This window comes from Mobula birostris, chromosome 31 (assembly GCF_030028105.1).
Source record: "Mobula birostris isolate sMobBir1 chromosome 31, sMobBir1.hap1, whole genome shotgun sequence".
Classification (NCBI taxonomy): domain Eukaryota; kingdom Metazoa; phylum Chordata; class Chondrichthyes; order Myliobatiformes; family Myliobatidae; genus Mobula; species Mobula birostris.
The window spans coordinates 25,730,010-25,750,081 of record NC_092400.1 but is presented as its reverse complement, the minus strand read 5'-3'; the positions used below and the strand labels follow the sequence as shown (position 1 = coordinate 25,750,081).

Below are 20,072 nucleotides of genomic sequence, written 5' to 3'. Positions count from 1 at the left end.
ATGGGCCGAATGGCCTACTTCTATATCTTACAGTCTTACGGAGTAGGTTAATTGATCATTGTACATTGTTCTGGGATTAGGTTCTGGTCAATTGGGTTTGTTGGGGGTTGCTGGGGTGATGTGGCTCGAAGGATTGAAAGAGCCTACTCTGCTGCTTCCTCAATAAATAAATTATACATATTGTAAGCCATTTCAGGAGATGGAAATTGTTGTTCTGGCTAATTGACCAGCATAGACGGTGGCATTAATGAGAGTGATGGCTAGGAAAGCATTTTTAATTCTTAAAGCCTTGTGTATATTTGCAGTTTGGAGACCTTCAAGCTCTGATTGGTGAGATGAATTGAGCAGATTGAGTTTACGAGTGTATATGCGGCTGGTTGTGTGGGAGATTTGATTGTCTAGTGTCAAGTGTAGTTATGGGCCTGAGAGCTAATGGGATGACACTGTTAAAGCTTCTGACCTTTACTGCAGCTTGTTAAACGGTGGCCATCATTTTTGATACAGGTTTCACTATTTCCTTGAACATTGTTGCTGTGTGCTATGATGGCATGGCTATTTAATTCCTGCTGTCAGTTTAGTAGAAATCCTTGGTTGTTGTCACAGCCCTCTGGAACACAATACCATCTTCCACTGTCTAAAGCAGGGATTCCCAACCTGGGGTCTATGGACCCCTTGCTTAATGGTATTGGTCCGTAGCATAAAAAATGTTGGGAACCCCTGGTCTCGAAGTTTATCTTCCAGCTTATTAAGTCTACAAAAGATGACTATTATATTGAAGAAATTAATTTTGCCTTCACCTGATTTTTTTCCATGGCAACCATTTTGAGGTAAGTACAAGGCCATAAAAGACCTTGTATTTTGCCCACTGGTTGAACGCCCAGTTGGTGTGGTCTTTCACTGATTCTATAATGGTCATTATTCTATTAAGGATTTATTGAGAATGCCCGCAAAGGAATGAACCTCGGGTTTGTATATGGGGACATATTTGTTCTTTGATAATAAATTTACTTTGAACTTTGAAGCCATTCAACCCAGAGTATACATCTAGCTCTACAACTGTTCATCACCTTGTCCTCAGGTTTTGAGGGGGCTTGGTATATTTGAATCCTGTAATAGCTCTTTTCTCGATCTCTTTTTTTATTTGGAGTTCAAAGTCTATAACACGTATGACAGCACCAGGAAGAGTATATGGTGGAAAAGTCATGTTATTCACTGAAAAAAGGGTGATGGGGAAGAAACAATTTTAGTAAAGATAATGAAAGTGGCACTGTAGCAAAGAGTGTAGCATTTCACAGCACCAGAGGTTGAAAGATGGGGGTTCAATATCCGGCACTGTTTCTTTGAGAGATCTCGTGAATTGGCGGAATAGATGTTAAGAAATGGATCTGCCAGGCTAATGAGTGTAGAAGCAGAGGGTATGGCCTTGGGTTAAGGAGCAGCCATTTGGGATTGAGTTTAGCAGTTTTCTTTTGTTTGTGTAGATGTTACAATTTTTTTTAAAAATCTTTTGTTGCTCGGTCACTGGTCTGGGCCATTAGGTTTACTGGCACGAAGGGAATTTGATGATGTGGAGATCAGTGGAAGAAAGTAGGCAAGCATGTGGAGATCTGCAAGGGAAGGTAGACAAGGCACATGAGTTTATTCAGTGGAGGAGTTTGAGGGGCTGTGCAGACTATTCCTGTTTTCCCTCTGTTCTGATTATGGTAATTTCTTAACGTTTACTTATTGCAGGTGAAGTTGAGGTCTGCCTCTTGTGACCTCCTTGACCCATTTATAAACTAATTTAATAACTTTGGCAATTCTTGTGGCTTCTTTTATATTTAGCAAGTGAGAGCCAGCCATTAAAATAGATTTCCCGTACTCAGAATCAACTGTACAGCACTTGATTCTTGCATGTGGAGAAGACTGCAAATAGTGCACTTAATTGAGAAGCCTGGCAAAAAGACAATACCTAAAATGTGGAGCATGATTGTCTGTATCAACATTTCCACACTGGTTATTTTTGTTACTGTGAGCGTAAAGTTTTGAATAGAACTGATTTGCATGGTAAGTTATGCAGTTTATATAACCAGTCACTCTGAAGCAGAGTCTGGATGTAAACATTCAACCATCTAACCACTGAAATTTGAGCAATATTGTGTGTTTTTTTTTTGCTTTGTTTGTAGTCTGGAGAATTTAACACTCGAGACTTTCTTGAATACCTACCTTGAGGTGTTTTGTGTGTACTGTCTGTGCTGGTTGTGTAGTCATTTCTATGTCTGGCTTCGGAACAAGATGTCCTGCGTTTGAATCTGGCCAGCTCCTAGCAGCTTTTCCATCTGTGCTGGGTTGGGTGTTGAGTTGGCAGCTTGGCCTCGTCACCACCCAAATGCTAAAGAAGTGGGAGGACTGCCGTCCAATGCGCCAATTAAGGCGTGAACAGGAACTTCACCGTTTTATCTTTGTCTGCATTGATCAGTTATTGAGCATGTGTTCTATTATTACCAGTGATTGAAATAGAGAAGCCTATTTTTTGTGTGTAAAGTTCCCCCAGCTACACATACCATGGCTAGGTGTTCTTTGGTAGGAATGTACTCTGGTTGCTGGATGTTGGGTATTTCCCACTGGAATAGTGCGTGACACCAAGCAATAGGGGGAAAAATTCTACAGTTTTTCTTACAAAGTCAAGCAACCAAAACGAATGGAGTTAAATTTGTATCATTCAGGGGGTATTAATTACGTGAATTGGATCATGGCTGCAGTCTCTTGGTTTGTAAGTAGTTTAGTGTTAGTATCGATACTGGAAAAACTTCCAGGTCCTGTGTTAATGTTCCCCATTCCACTTCTTCCAAGACACTTCTTTGGGATGGTTCCACCTTTGATAAGTTTGGAATGTAATCTTGTGCCTGCTGGTGCTCGTGGCCTGTCACATGCGCCGTCTTGTGACTTGAAATCTGAGTTGGGCAAGAAAGGTCATGGATAACTGGAATAGAGTAATTTTTGTTCCAGCTTTCTAATAAATAGGAGACAGTTGATAATAACGTTACACATCCCTGTTGTAGTCTTGCTTTGCGGAACATTTGAAACGGCTTGAAAAACACTTTAATTGTCTTGCAGCATTTACTTCAGTGCCAGCTGCTGGTTCTACTGTGCATCCCAGTAATTCATACACTTTCTGATTTCTTTTTTTTAAAATAGAGTGCCTGTTGAATCCTTTGCCCCTAATTCCACTGTTTTACTGAACGGCATATATTCCCATTGGCTGCCAGTTTGACTGCTATGTTTTCCCTGGTCACAGTGTAATGACAAGGTCACCTCCACTGCATAATGTTCCTTTTATTTCCACTCCAAGACCTGTTTCTTTGCTTTTTTTTTTCTGGGCTCCCTGTTCAGCATTATCCTTGTTTAAAATGCTAATTTTATTCTCCTTATATATTTTATTTTAGATCTTGTGAGTCTGTTGGACTGAAAGATGTTGAAGGTAAGTCTGGATCTCTGCAGCTTGTCTGAATGTTGCATTGAGGAGGGTTTAGACTAGAGATTGCCTTTTGACATAGTTTCCAAGTCAATAGTTTAAGGCAGTGGTCCCCAACCTCTGGGCCGCGGACCAATACATTGCCGCAAAGAATGCAGCAGTGCAGTGGTAGTGAGAACGCACCCAGTACATCTTTAAGAAAAAAAAACGAAGTAAACAAGCTAATTAATTAGGTGTCGCCCGGCATGTAAATGTCAGCCCAGATCAGTGGCGACGCAATCGGCTATCGCCTCTGATCTGACCTCCACCCACCCCCCCCCCCCCCCCCGGTCTTTCTTCCCGGACCTCCTGTCCCATGATCCTCTCGTATCCCTTTTGCCAATCACCTGTCCAGCTCTTGGCTCCATCCCTCCCCCTCCTGTCTTCTCCTATCATTTTGGATCTCCCCCTCCCCCTCCAACTTTCAAATCCCTTACTCACTCCTCCTTCAGTTAGTCCTGACGAAGGGTCTTGGCCTGAAACGTTGACTGCACCTCTTCCTAGAGATGCTGCCTGGCCTGCTGTGTCCACCAGCAACTTTGATGTGTGTTGCTTTAATTAATTAGCTTGTTTATTTTGGCTTTTTTCTTAAAGATGTGCTGGGTGTGTAATGGCTACCGCTGCACCGCTGCATTCTTCGCGGCAATATATCGGTCCGCGGCCTGGAGGTTGGGGACCACTGGTTTAAGGCAGCAGTTCCCAAGCTTTATGCCATGGACTCCTGCTATTGATGGGGGTCAGTGGACCCCAGGTTGGGAACCCCTGTTTAAAGGCAAGACCTGCCAGCCCCAAGATCATTAGCAGTCATCAACATTCCCTCTAAATCTTCTTATGTGTAGCTGTGTGGACCAACCGTTGCTCTCAGTAGGAAATTTTTTACATGGACTGAAAACTGCACGGCACTTTAATAAGACATTATCAAAAAGAAAATTCCAGCTGCAAGGCACCAAAGGCTATGTGCGTGGGAGCATTTGAGTTACTGTGCAGCCGTGCACCCGGGCAGCTTAGAGGGAACAGGGGCTGCCATTACCGTTAAATAAGACATGTATTAACTTCTTGATTAGTATTTTGATGCATATTTTATAGAGGCTGTTACTGGGAATTTGTGAGCCCTCTTACAAATTTAAAATTGCATAGTGCTTTTCCCTAAAGTCTAGGCAACTTCTGAGTGCAGGTTCCTGAGCTGCCTACCTAAACAGAAGAGCCTCTAATCTAAGTTAATTGTTTGGTATGTAGGGTGGAGAAGTAAGTAAATCTTGAGAACAACACGATTTGGCCTTTGAACCTATTCCACTTTTAAGTAAAGCTGTGACAAGATACAACGTCTGGCTTCACGTGCTATTCTTACGTTCCTTGATACCTTTGGTGTTTTAAAGACAGATCAGATTCAGCCTTGAGTGCACTTAATATAAAGATTGAAAAGAGAATTCCACTGTTTTGTAACTTGAAGTGAGGAGATTTTACTTGATCTCAGCCCCAAATAATAGCTAGCTCATCCCAGAACTATTACTTCCCAAATTTTGGACCAACCAGCCAGGAGAAACACCTCTCTAAACCCCTGCTGGGATTCTTCTGGTCTTCAGAAAGTGGAGATCAACTCTACTCAATTTCTCAATTTTTCCTTCCACAGTAACCATTTCATTTCCAGGAATACACCCCAGTGGATTTTTATTGCACTCTGAGAAGTTCTTTGGATTCTAAAGAGACTAAAAGTACACAGCATGCTCAGTGTACCTTGCCACAGCCATATTCAATTTCAGTTTTATACTTGCTGTCCAACCTCCTTGCAGTAAAGGCGAATACTGTTTGCTTTGATACCTTTCCTTCTCTGTATGTGCAGGTGGTCAGAAGATGTGCGTGTTGGGGAATTGGCTTGTTTAAAATCAACAGCTGGCCAAATATTATACTGGTGCTAGCACCTGATGTCTGCCGCTGATGCAAATCACCAGTATAATGTGTGGTGCTGTGAGAGTGGCAGAGCTTACAAAGAACAGATGTACTCTTTCAAAACAAGAATGACTTTGTTAACTGAGTTATTCCTGCCTTGTGTTCTTGATTGTATTTTTCCTGTAAGTGAAAGAAATTTCTCAGGTAAATGGCATTCTTGGTTGCTGTCAGCTGGTTCTGTAATTAGGCTCCAGGCCCCGGTAGAGGGAACGGTCAAACTCGGTGCGTGGATAGAGAAGAAAGATGGCTAATGATGGTACTGACCTCTGGTCAGTCCCTGGAGTTCTTTGGGCATGTGCAGTTGACACTTAATTTTCTGGTTAACTCCACAAGAGAAAATGCTTGCAGGCTCAAATCAATAGCTTCAACCACGAACTTCCCAGAAGAGCAACTGAATCCTTGAGTGAAAAGCTGTTTCTATGACTGACATGGACAAATAATGGGGAGGGGGGGAATGGAATGAAACCAAGTAGGTATAACTAAACTCAGTACTAAAAGCTGAGTATTTGGACCAGTCCACCACTTCCACACATTGAGCCCATCTACATCAATCACTGTTGCAGGAAAGCAGCATCCGTCATCAGAAATCCTCGCCACCCAGGTCATGATCTCTTCTTGCTTCTGTCATCAGTTTAAAAAGGTACGAGAGCCTCAGGACTCACCACCAGGTTCAAGGACAGTTACTACCCCTCAACTATCAGGATCCTGAATAGAAGGGGATAACTTCTCTCAATTGCCTCATCATTGAAATTTTCCTACAACCAATTATCTTACTTTAAGGATCTTTATCTCATTATCTTATGTTCTTATTATTTATTGCTTTTTATTTATATTTGCATTTGCACAGTTTGTTGTCTTCCGCACTCTGGTTGATCTTTCATCGATCATGTTATAGTTACTATTTTATAGATTTGTTGAGTGATGCCCACAAGATAAGAATCTCAGGGTTGTATATGCGGCTGTTGCAGATCTGAAATAGGAACAGAGTATGCTGGAGACATTAAGAAGGTCAGCAGCACCTATAGAAAGAGAAACAATTAACTAATGTTCTGATGACGGGTCCCAAACCTGAAACAACAAGCTTCTCTCTTCACAGATGCTGCTTGACTTGTTGAGTATTTTCAGTATTTTCTGATTTTATTTGAAATACATTTGATAATTTCCAATGCTTAGGATGATGTGTGCTTACATTATAAATTGAGGTGTGCTTCCTTTTATCCAGGATAGTAATATTGTCAGCTGTATGTGGTTGACAGCACCGGCTTGGCTGCTTATTATATTCAAATTGCCTGCAGCATTTAAGGTTCAGATATGTTGTAATGTTGTTCTCTTTGGTTTTTCAACTCGGCATGAGTCACTGTTTTCTGTGAAAGGGGATGGGTTGTTTAAAATCAAGATACAGAAATTCATGGGCTTAAAGCCATTTAATAGAATCCACAGCAAACACTGGTTTGGTCCCAATCAGTGAGTCCATCTGGGCACCCCACTTTTTAAGAGAATGACTATTTTGGACAAGATTTCTCAGACTGATTTCTGGTTTTATCTTCTGTTTACTGCCATACTGATGAAATAGTGGCCGGGGTACTCAGCAGAGAAGGCTAAGATATGTGCACTAACAAGAAGGGTTGTGGAATGAACAAAAAGAGACATTACCAATGGCTGTAAGGTCAATAAACTTAAAATAATTTGTGGTTATGTGAGGCGGAAATTGTTATATAGAAGTAGTTAGTTTTGGAACATGTTGACACATGAAGATGAGGTGTAAAGATTTTATGAAAAGTCTTCGAAGGGGAATTAAGTAAATCAGAAGAGGGAAGTGACAACAGGGTGAGATATTGGACTATCTGATTTGCTTTTGGTGACACAAGTAATGAACTATGACTCAAACAATGTAAACTTATTAAAGTTTATTGCCGTATGTTACACTGAGATTCATTTTCTTCCTGGCATTTACAGGAAAAAATGCTATAATTTTACAAAAATCTATACATAAAGACTGACAAACAGCCAATGTGCAAAAGAAGACAAACTTAAAATAAAAATAATATTGAGAACATGAGATGCAAGGAGACCTTGAAAGTGAGACTGCAGGTCGTAGAATCAGTTCAGAGTAATGGTGAGTGATTCAGAAGCCCGATAGTTGTAAGGTAATAACTGTTTCTGAACCTGATGTGGTTCATTAGCCTGATAGTAGTTGTGAGAAGACATGACCTGGATTGTGGTTGCGGTGGTGGGAGGTGCGTGGGAAGTTTTCTTTCCTTGTGGCATTGCTGCTTGCAAATGTACTCAATGGTGGCAAGGGCTTTGCGTGTGATGGAATGGGACACATTTCCCACTCTCTGTAGCTTTCTCTGTTCCTAGATACTGGTATTTCCACACTAAGCCAAGATGCAACCAGTTGGGTTACTCTCCCCTGTACATCTATAGAAGTTTGCCAAGAGGTTCTTTTTTGTTGACATGATATCTACACAAACTTCCAAGAAAGTAGAGGTGCTATCAATCCGTATGTGCTGGTCCCAGCACAGATCCTCTGATGATGCCAAGGAATTTAAAGTTACTGACACTCTCCATCTCTGCTCTTCTAATGAGGACTGGTTCGTAGACCACCAGTTCCTCCTCCTGTAGTCGGTAATTAGCGTTTTGGTTTTTCTGGCGTTGAGTGAGTGGTGGTTGTGGCATCACTCAACCAAATTTTCAGTCTCCCCCTATATACCTATTCGGCTGACAACAACGGTATCATTAGCAAATTAAACACAGCACTGGAGTTGTACATAGCCACACCATCATGCATGTAAAGTGGTGAGGGTAGGGGGCTTATCACACGTCTTTGTGCTGCTGATGGTGATTAGAGGGAATGTTTTTGCCAATCTGTACTAACTGGAGGATCTAATTGCGCAAGGAGGTATAGTGGGCCAGGTCTGGGAACTTATTGATGAATTTCAGTGGGATGATAGTGTTGAATGTTGAACTGTAGTCAATAAAAGCTGCATTATAGACTTGTTATATAGTTTGTACTTGCCATGTGTAGATTAGATCGAGGCACTGTCTGCATTTTATTGTAGATGGCAGTATTTCCAGGCTGCTCTGATGTTTCTTTTCTATGCAGGAGAAGTTCAAAGAGAGAAGAAATTCCAACCTCATCGGCAGTTTGGGGACCGCAGAGAAAGTGTCATCAGTGCTCGGACGTACTTTTACGCAGATGAGTCCAAGTGTGATCAGTACATGGAGACCTTCTTGAAGTGTATCATTGCTTCAGGTACAAAATAATCTTGGTATATTAATACAGAATGAATAATGGACAAAATAACCTCTAGTTTAAACATGTTCTATACCTTTGAGCTAGCTGTGCAAATAAATTACTTCTGTCCCTATGTACTGGAGAGCATTTTCCCCATTCCAGCACTCTGTCATGTCCTTTTGCTAGGCCTTTAGAGAAGAATGATATATGCAACAGTGGATCTTTTGAAACGCACATTTATTACTTTTCAACTCGAGTCCATTTATTTCAAAGAATGTATAAATTTTACAACCTTGAGATTTGCTTGCTCACAGGTAGCCACAAAGCAAGACACCCAAAGGAACCCAATTTAAAGAAAAGTAAAGAATAAACAGCACTCAAAGTGCAAGAGAAAAAAAAAAATACAAATCATGCAAACAACTGAAGTGAACCAAAAATAAGTCCTTGAATCCGAATGCGGGAGCAGCCCAGAGTAGGCCCATGGCCTCGCTTATCAATTCATCATACTAGCGGGCACAGAGCACAGCAGTTGGGGGAGTCTTCATAGCCTCAGCAACTTGGAGTTGACCATTGCAGAGAACGAGCGAAATCAGCTTTCATCGAGACTGTCACCCTGTCCTTTCAGTCTGTCTGGGCTGGCGTTTAAAGTGACCCACCGATGGAACAGCGAAAGGCCCTGGCACCACGGAGAGAGGAGTGGAAATTGCAGAGAGGGAGTGAAATTGGCTCTCGCCTCCGATCTGGGCCAGTGTTTAAATTGTCTAAAACAGCGCGTTGTACTTTGCACTTGGACCCAGGCGCCACTCCTGCGAAACGCAGTGTGCTTTAGACCACACTACCCAGTGACTCGCTCCGGGCATGGATTTCATTGCCCTACCCAAAGCCGCGCTCAAGTTCAAATCAGCTCAGCACCCAGAACGATCCAGCCTCGCTCCCAGGCCACCCGTATCAGCATTGAAATCGAATCTTCTCTGCCTGGGCCCCGAGTTTTCCTTGTGACGCCCAGAGTAAGCCAGCTGTATGGGCATTGGAACTCTATCTGCATCAATTCATCCCCTGAATTCACCTCATCATTGCTTGCCTTTCACTGTTTACGATGATAATTTAGCACAAGTTACCCCAGAAAGATATTTTTAGTGAAGCTTTTAGTCGGACTTCTTAGCTTTCTGACAACCAGGAAGCTGTTGCACACGTTCAGTAGCACCACCTTAACCGGAAAATGTCAACAGGATTCAATAACTGCAGGGGTAAATCCAGCTGCAATTTATACAAGAATTTTATACAATTCTTTGGCTATTATCTCTTCTGCCTGGCTCAGTCCCCCCACTTAGCAACTGTAGTCTTGTTTCTCTTCTAGTCAAGACCTCAATGTACCAATCTCCCCTTGGCTGCACAGTGATCAGAACATTATGTACCTCAGTCATGTATACACTTAGCATATAGCGAAGCAATCTGGGATTATACCGGTTCAATTTTGTACACATTATAAGATTAGATACATTAAACATTTCAAAGTGTCAAATGTATTTCCACAACTCCAAGCCAATGTGTATTGGGTAGTTGCTAAATTAATACTGAGTGCAACCTTTTGAATAAATAACTCCTCTGTTGTGAAGCAGGTTGGACAAGTTAAGCACCTCTTTAGCATATAACCTGGGTTGTTTTTGTCCCTGCAGCTTATCACCTGCTTCTCACAAGCTGTATTGCTCTCGTCCTGGACCACATGCCTTGCTCCTCATTGGCTGTTTTACTCTCAACTGTATAGTTTACAACCTGCTACTCGGAAGCTGGGTTACTTTTGCCCCTGTAGTTTACAGTGTGCAGCTCACAGTTCGCTATACTCTTGCTTGTGTACCAGGCACCTTCCGCCTGGATCGTTGTTGCCCCTGTAGCAGGTGCCCTGCTCCTTGCTGGCCGTGTGGCCTCTGTTCCTGGCGGTAGCTCTTGCTGCTTGGACTTCTCTGGAACAAATGATCGTAACTGTTGAATGTACTCCCTAGGTGGCAGCTCTGAGGATGGATTTTCTGCCATCAAGTTGACAGCCCTTGGGAGGCCACAGTTTCTGGTAGGACCCCAGATTCTTTTTCCAAAAGTTGGAGGGCTGTTAGGTCACTGATTCATTCACTGTTTCAGGGACTGTAACGGAACTATGATGGGAGGAGAGAGAGAGAGAGAGATATTCCCTATGTACACTAACCCCATTTATCCACATTGTCCGAAGGTTTGAATGCCTTGGCAATTCAAGTACCTGCTAAGCACTTTTCAAATGTGAGTATCCCCACCACCACCTCTTCAGGCAGATCATATCATGCTCCAACCACCCTCTATAAAATGGATCCTCATGTGGATTATACAGTACTATGCAAAAATCTTGGGCATATTATATTTGGATATATATAAGTATATAAATTACATACCTAGGACTTGCACAATACTGTAGTAAATTTATTCATCACAATGTATTGCTGCTGCAAAAAAAAAAAACAAATTTCATGATATACGAGTGATGATAAACCTGATTCTAATATGAGAGTGGGGAGGGGGCAGGGAGAGGGGAATCTTTGTTCAGAAAATGGGAAGGGAGCTGGAAGCACTAGAGAGACATTCTGTAATGACCTTGCCTGGTGTCTCAGGACTGTGTCTGCATCCGCACCACCCCCTTCTCTCCACCACCCCCCACCCCTCCCGTGGTGCTCCACTCCCACCATTCCCAATATCCTTTGCTCCCACCAGATCACAGACATTTTGCTCCACTTTGACAAGTATAGTACTGTGCAAAAGTCTTGGGCACCCCAGCTATATATATGTGACTAAATATTTTGTCCAGTTTGGTAGCACTTGATGTTTCTGAATGGATTATATCAGGGAATGTCCACTGACTGACGTTGATCTTTAAAATCCCTGTTCAGACAGTTCATGTGGGTGTGGAGGAAGGTGCAAGGGCCGTTATCACAGTTCATCACAAGTGGCTGCGTGACCGAGGACTCTCTTATCTGTGGGCGGTTCTCCAGGTCACACAAGGGCTCGGCGGGAAGGATCACTATTCTTCCACTGTTGGGCGGGGGTGGAGCTTGGTTGTCGAGAAGGCTTCACAATTATTGTAATATTGTACCTCCCCAGGCGACCACATGAGTGGCAGTAGTCATATTGTTTTTTAAAATTTAACTTAACACTACTTAATGCATCCTCTATGAACATAAGAATGAAAAGCTGGTTTACTCTTGTAATTTTGTTTTTTAAAAAAAATTATGAATAAAGTTGATTTTGGATTGAAATAAAACCACCCGGTGATTGGCACAGTCTTCCCAAGTGGGGAGGGCATGTTCTCTTATCCACTTCTGGTAACATTCCTGAACTAACATTAAGCTGTCCCCTCCTTTTGCCAATTAAATAGGGATTGGTTGTTTGGTTGGGACTGACCTAGTTTATAGGGATTGGGTGGCTTGTTGTTGAGGGTGGGGCCTGCTGTGGCAACAGTTGATTGGCAGCTGATTCTGGTCTAACATTATAACTGCAAGTCTTGACTCTTTCTGTCTCTTGCACCCCCGGTAGCTCCAGTTCTCTGAGGTGCTGGTAAAATGGCGCGGTTTCTTCCGTCAGCTCGCTGCTGAGCAAGGACTGGGCGGCCAGGATGCCTTGGACACGAAGCTGGATTTGGATCATTTGCGGGTTAGTATGTGGCTGGCGAGAGTTTCACGAGTTCTGGATGGGGATGGTGAAGAAAACGGGTTGTTTATCAGCAACTGGGCCATGATGAGATGAAACTCCAGTGCACTTATAGTACGTTTGGAGGCATTGTAGAGAGTTATTGCTGTACAGTGGGTCTAGTTTGTACTTCCAGACCTCTGGCTCTTGCTTCTCAATCCCATTGTCACACCACCAGGATAAAATCAAGTGGACAAGTCAATTAGCTTCTCACAGCCAATAACAAGCTTGCAGATAGTGGGATCATGTGCTGGTTTCTGAAAAGCAAGAGTCAATTGCAACATAATTTGGTTTTGAGGTTCAATGAAAATTTATGTTAAATTATCTTAAAAGTTTATTTCTCAGATGTACATTGAACCATACAGTGAAATGCATCAAATCAGATTATCGGTTCGGACAGGGCTGGGGCAGCCTGCAAGTGTCACCATGCTTCTGGCACTAACATTGCATGCCCAGAATTTACTAACCCTACCCTGTACATTTTTGGGATGTGGGAGAAAACTGGAGTACTGGGGGAAACCTATACGGCACGGGGAGAATGTCCAAATTCTTTACAGACAACGTTGGGAATCGAACCCCGATCTTCCAGTTGGTGCTGTAAAGCAATTACGCTAACCACGTTGCCCTACTCTGTTTTAAAGTGTGAGTATCAGGAGAGGCATAAAAGCAGTTTGGTACCATGCCATTTATTAATGCCAGTTGCTAGGACCTCAGTCAAGTTCGGGGTCAAGCACCTTTAAATCCATCAGAATGGTTACAATGAGTTTGTTTCTGGGATGTCAAAGAAAGGATTCACTCGTACACCACAATCTAAACCACTTTCTCTTTGTTCTTTGACTCAGGAGTCTTTGGCTAGACTTGGGATTGGCACCTTGGCCGAAATCACTCACTGGTTCAACGGCGAGAAGATTGGACTGTCTGGGTAGGCACCGGTTTGAGGCAAATTTCTCTGCATCTTGCTCAGTGTACGGGTCTGCGTGCTGCTCGCTGACATTCTCTGCTTTTTCAGATTGTTCTCTGGCCGTTTTCTGGGTGGTAGCCCTCCAGCGCTGACATTAAGATTAATTACTCAGATCCTGTCTGGGACATAAGCAAAAGCCGCTGGTGGGGGACATGTGATTTTTCGAGTGCAGGAAGTGTAATGCATGGGCGAGTTTTATCAATCAGTTGCCTGAGGGGTTCCTCCAGCGTAAAGGGGTATCCTCATCCAATCAGAATCCAGGTATTCTGACAGCTATGGTCGAACTCTATTAACATGATGGTCATTTACACTCCTGCATGTGATAACCTCACCCTATTCCTCAACACCCCAACCTGACCTCCAACCCTCTTACTAAAGCACCCCCGCTCTTGAGGGTTGCTGCACTGAGTTTTTGTGATTGGTGAATCTCTCGTAGTTACTCTGCAGTTGGAGGACGCAGTGGATTTGGGTGACATCTGCTGTGCAGCTTCCACCATCTGGGAACCCACTGGCTGTGTTAAAAATTTAACAAAGCGGCCTGCTGCAGAGTTTCTTTTTTAAACTGCATTTATTATGAGTTTTTGTCACAAGTGATTTTATGATGCCCAAGTCTTTGGTACCAGGGGAACAGTGAGCTTCTGATGTCTGTTGTCGGAGTGCAAACTCTCCCCAAACTTGAAACGTGGAGAAATACCCGGTGAATTGCAAAGAGCTGGTGGGCGGTTTGCACTCCTCTGATGATTGTACCGGTGTAAATGGCGGGTCGTCTCTGATCTTCCAGGAAGCTGCCGCAGTAATTGACATGTATCTAAGGAAGGTAGAGCAACTCAAGTGTAAGTACGTCGATATTAGTGCTCTGTCATTCTGTGTCTCTGGCATGCGCTGAGTTTTATCTTATCCTTTTAAAAATTCTATTGAATATTGAAAGGCCTAAATAGAGAGAGTTTGCTTTCTATAGCGGTGGAGTCTAAGGACCAGAGGGCACAATTTAAAATAGAAGGAGTTAACTCTAGGGCAGGGATGAGGGGGAACGCTATTATGATAATCTTTAGCCAGAAGGTGGTGAATCTGTGGAATTCATTGCTAGTAACGGCAGTGGAGGCCACGTGGTTGAGTGTATATAAAATGGAGATTGATACGTTTGTGATGAGTAAGAGCGTCAGAGCTTGTGGGGAGAAGGCACAAGCCACGATGGAATGGCGGAGCAAACTTAGTGCTGAATTCTGCTTGTATATATTATGGTCTTTATTGCTAAATCTCTGGAGTTTCAATGCTACAGGTGCTAAGTGGATTTTAGAGATTATTTACTTTAAAATTTTGATTTTCTTTCTTTCATGTTTTTTTTTTCATTATTCAGTCATTTTTTGTCTTTTCTATTTCTTTTGTGTCTGATTTGATTCCACGTCGCCCAATTTTCTTCCATGCTTCAGTCATTAATCTTCTACATGGATGCCCCATTGCTGATATCTGCTAACCACTGCTGGAACTTGCAGGAAAAGATGTTTATCCTGTGACCTCGTGAGTTTTCCCCTTGAGCATTCTGGTTTCGAAACAAATGTTGGTAGGTCATTTGGCAAAAAGAATCTAAGGGCAGTTGATAGGCTTGTGTGAGAGAATTGTTATGTTAATAAGAGAAGAGGAAATGGGATTGGTCCCTGAGAAGCTATCATGAACTCAGTGGGCTGAATAACTGTGCTCTGTGTCATTATAAGAACATGCAGCAGAGAAGGCTGCGAATTATGGAAATTGATCTGGTCGAAGGAGGACCATCTCCTATGGGGAAGTTAAAGACCTGCATGTCCTTTAATCTTGGTTTGCAGGACTGATTTGGCCTGGGTATGGCCAACAGCATATTATTAACCTTTATTTGCTCTTTCTTTGTTTTCAGCACTGTGGACTTCCTGGACTGGAACAATTTGATTGACAACCGAACGAAAGTTGCCAAGCTCTTTGTGTTTCCAAATCTGAAGGTAGAAATCCTAAGTGCAGAGTTTTGTGTGGGATATCTTTAGATTGCTGGACGTGTCTAGATAATGGGGCTTATTTTGTATGGTATATGAATACAGGTGTGCGCCGCTTAACATTCATTTGGACAACGTCTGGTTGCGTATACATCCGTAGTCCCGATCGGAGAATGTGACGTAGCGGACGTAATCAATCTCATGTATCGTGCGTCTCTTGAGTGTAGTAGGGTTATCTCTCTGTTTAATTTTCTTTGGAAAATATTACCATACAGTACATCATGAGTTCCGGGGGGACTTCCGGGTCATCAAGGGAATAGCGGCGTAAGGAAAAGGTCTCTCGACAAAAAAGAAGGTAAACAGCCCCATAATCGAATTTAGGCAAATAAATATTGCATAACTATATTAATAGAAGGGGCAAGGATGATGTCTAAGAACAAGATTAAAAAGTCCGCTCCGAAGGCTGATAAACATAAAGAGACGCAGCAAGGCGACGGGCCTAGCTCCCCCATGGCAAGCCAGGACGGAGATAATGAGGGGGAATCGGTGACTCTGTCCTTGATTCTCGGAGAGATTCGCGAGCTCCGACAAGATAACAGCAAACAGCTGGAAGATATTAAAGGAGAAATAGTAAAAACTAACTCGCAGATAGATGAAGCCGAAGCGAGGATTGTTGGAATTGAAGAGAAGCTACAAAACGCAGAGGAGGTGATAGCAGAAGTGCTGAAGCTGCAAGACCAGCTCCAGTGGAAACTAATAGATCAAGAAGGCCACTGGAGAAGGGAAAATGTGAGGATTTACGGAGTTCCCGAAGGAACTGAAGGTAAACCCGGATTGATGATTCCCTTCGTGGAGAAGCTACTTAGAGAGAACCTTGATATACCGGCCGCAAAAGACCTACAGATAGAAAGAGCTCACCGCGCGTTGGCACCACAGCCTCCAGCAGGCGCCCAGCCCAGATCGATTCTGGTCAGATTTCTCAGTTACAGAACGAAGGAAGAGGTGCTTAAAAGGGCATGGCAAAAGAAAGGTTTCATGTGGAACAACTGTAAAATCAGTTTAGACCACGACTACGCACCGGGGATTCTTGCCAGACGGAAGGAATATACAGAAACACGGAGAGTCCTGAAGGAAAACAACATCAGATTCCAGACCCTGTATCCAGCTCGGCTGAGGGTCTTTTACGACGAAGGGACAAAAACTTGCGCTACGGTGGAGGAGGCAACGTTGGACCTGGCGGACCGGGGACTACCTATTAAAGTTATCACCCAACCGGAGTCGCTACTGGAGAGGATTCGGCAGAAGTCGTGGCAGTTAGTGGGGCGAGGACGCTCCACACGAACCGGAGTGTCAAACTACAAGGAAAAGCTGCAAATATTCAGACGCGAATGTACAGAGAACACAGATTAATTAAGAGAAATGACTGAAAAGAGTAAATCGGACTTAAAGGTAAAATGAAAACTGGTAACTGAAAATAAACTAGACGGAATAACTTGAATGATAGCAATATGGTCGAGACATAAATAGGAGAAAATTCTCTATTATTATTCAAACTGCTGAGGGCCCTCTAACACAGGGTGAAGATAGAGGTTATCCCTCTGAACTGAGGCGGGTCGGTGCTCAGGCCTCACTGTGGGAAGTCGGGAAAAATTTTCAAATGTTACACGTTCAAAAATGTCTAGGGTGTGGTTATATGTCTTGGTTTACTGTTGAGAAGGGATTGCTTACTGTTTGGTTAGAAAAGGAGAGTGTTTTTTTCTACTAGAGAAAAATGCAAACTGAATTGGTAAAAATAATTTCCTATAATGTTAATGGGGTTTTGAATCCAATTAAAAGAAATAAGATTATGTCTAAATTGAAAAAAGAGAGGGCACAAATAGCTTTCCTCCAGGAAACACATATCAGCCAATCTGAACATGGAAAATTAAAAAGAATGGGCTTTAAGCATGTATTTTATTCATCATATAAATTGAGTCACAAAAGAGGGGTAGCTACTTTAATATCAAGTACTCTTAATTATAAACATATTTCAGAGACTAGAGACAAAGAAAGATGGTTGGTAAAAATCACAGGAAGAATAGAAGGTACAGAAATAACATTGCTGAATGTTTATGCTCCTCCAGGTTGTGAATGGACATTTTATAGACACATTTTTGACCTAATGGTCAGTTCTCAAGGGGTAGTAATTTGTGGAAGGGATTTTAATATTAGATTTAAATCCTATATTAGATTCTTAAAGAATAGTTACTCAGAATAAACCTCTGACTCGGAAAGTGAATTCATTGATGGAGGAGTTGGGAATTATAGATGTCTGGGGGGAATTACACCCTAGTAGTAAAGATTATACATATTACTCTTTCCCTCATTCAGCCTATTCAAGGATGGACTATTTCTTTATCTTTAATACAGATAGACTCAGGATAAAAAACTGTAATATTGCAATAATTGATCTGTCGGATCATAGCCCAGTCTCTATGTCTCTAATCCTGGAAAGGAAAATGAGGAAAACACTATGGAGGCTAAACTCACATATACTCAATAACCCGAAAGTAATGGAGAGATTAAGGGGAGAAATCAAAGAATATCTAGACCTTAATGACACGGGAGAAACATCACCAGTGATCTTATGGGATACATTGAAAGCTGTACTGAGAGGGAAAATTATTTCCATTACCACTCACATGAAAAAAAATCAATGCACAAAAATTAGCAGACCTTCAAGGAAAATTAAAACAACTTCAAGTTGTAGATAGCGACAAAAGTAATCCAAATCGAAAACAGGAAATTAGGAAATTGCAAAGTGAAATTGACGATATTTATACGTTGGAAACTCAAAGAAATTTTCTTTACCTGAGACAAAAGAATTATGAAGTAGGAGGTAAATCAGCTAGATTATTAGCATATAAATTACGAAAACAACAAGCAGACAATACAATTCATAAAATAAAGAATCCAAAGACAAAGCTTGTGGAGAGTACAATAGGGAAAATTCAAGAGAGTTTTGAAACATATTATCGAGAGCTGTACTCCCAACCCCGGGCCCCCAATGAGCCCTATATAGACAGTGTATTGAATTTTTTAGATCTACCTAAACTTACAGATTTACAAAATGAAAGTTTATTAGAACCAGTAACTGTCAAAGAACTGAACGTGGCCATCTCTAGGTTAAAGGCTGGAAAGTCCCCAGGTTCTGATGGGTTTACCTCAGAGTGGTACAAGTCCCTGAAGACACAGTTAGCCCCATTACTACTTAACACCTTTAATTGGATCTTGCAGAGAGGAGAAACTCCACCTTCCTGGAGAGAAGCGATATTTCAGTTATTCCTAAAGAGGGTAAAGATAAACTAGAATGTGGCAATTATTGGCCAATTAGTGTTCTTAATTTAGATTACAAACTATTTACATCTATATTAGCGCGCAGATTGGAAAAGCTTTTACCTGTCCTAATCCACTTAGACCAGACTGGATTTATTCAACAAAGGCAAACACAGGACAACATAAGGAGAACTCTGCACATATTAGAACAGGTTAATAAGAACGAGACAGAGACAATGATAGTAGGATTGGATGCTGAGAAAGCTTTTGATTCGGTTAGTTGGGCATTCCTATACAGAGTGTTAGAAAGATTTGGCTTTCAAGAAAAGTTTATTAAAGTAATTCAGACTCTATATGACAGCCCTACAGCCTGAATTAAGATAAATGGGGACCTCTCTGACTCCTTCATCTTAGAGAGAGGCACTAGGCAGGGATGCCCAATTTCTCCTCTCCTTTTTGCGCTATATATTGAACCGCTTGCCCAACTAATAAGACAGAGCGAAACCGTAAAAGGTATCAAGGTGGCAGGGATTGAATAGAAAGTGGCGTTATTCGCAGATGTTTTGGTCTATCTGAGTGAACCAGAAAAATCATTTATAGGATTGTTTACACTGTTGGATGACTTTGGGAAAATAACAGGTTATAAAATAAATGTAAAGAAAACGCAAGTTATGTCCCTAAATTATACACCATCCAAAAAATTGCAGGATACATATGATCTTAAGTGGGAAGCTAAATCATTAAAATATTTAGGAATAACCCTGCCGAAGGATCTTTCAACACTGTCACAGGTAAATTATGGGCCATTAATCTCAGAGATAAAAGCAGATATGCATAGATGGAATTTTATCCCCTTTTTAAGTTTAAATTCAAGGATAAATACTATAAAAATGAATATTCTTCCTTGGTTATTGTATCTTTTCCGTACTTTACCGGTGGAGGTGGATGATAATCAATTCAGGGAATGGGACAAATGGATTTCCGGCTTCATTTGGCAAGGAAAGAAACCTAGAATTCGATATAACACCTTACAGTTAGGGAAGGAAGGAGGAGGTATGGTTCTTCCTTGCCTGAGAAATTATTTTTATGCCTCACAGATAACCCCTCTGTTATATTGGTGTAATAGGGAATATAAGGCTAGATGGAAGGAAATGGAATTTGGATTGGTTGACAGTTTTCCTCTTCAGGCCTCAATAGCTGACAAAGGATTGATGGCCCAGTTGGAAAAATTTAAAAACGCTTGGATAAATCTTACATTAAAAGTATGGCAGAAGGTGGTTAATTCATGTGGAATTAATAACATGTTAAAACTCTTTAGATGGTGTGCATATGATACCGAATTCCTTCCCAACAGAGGAGACAAAAGATTTGAGCTATGGATAAAGAAAGGTCTTACAACCTACCTCTCATTTATAGATAAAAGAGTATTACAAAGTTTCCAAATCCTGCAGG

General features: G+C 41.9%; 1 protein-coding gene across 1 annotated transcript in view; it reads left to right on the top strand.

Moving 5' to 3' along the window:
• Positions 1–20,072, top strand: part of LOC140190923 (proline dehydrogenase 1, mitochondrial-like) — a 52,045-nt gene that overhangs the window by 15,419 nt on the left and 16,554 nt on the right. The window contains exons 3-8 of the mRNA XM_072247884.1: positions 3,426–3,460; positions 8,547–8,696; positions 10,679–10,743; positions 12,231–12,347; positions 13,226–13,305; positions 15,233–15,314. Of these exons, the coding sequence (XP_072103985.1) occupies positions 3,426–3,460; positions 8,547–8,696; positions 10,679–10,743; positions 12,231–12,347; positions 13,226–13,305; positions 15,233–15,314 (529 nt within the window). The remainder of the gene's footprint in view (positions 1–3,425; positions 3,461–8,546; positions 8,697–10,678; positions 10,744–12,230; positions 12,348–13,225; positions 13,306–15,232; positions 15,315–20,072) is intronic.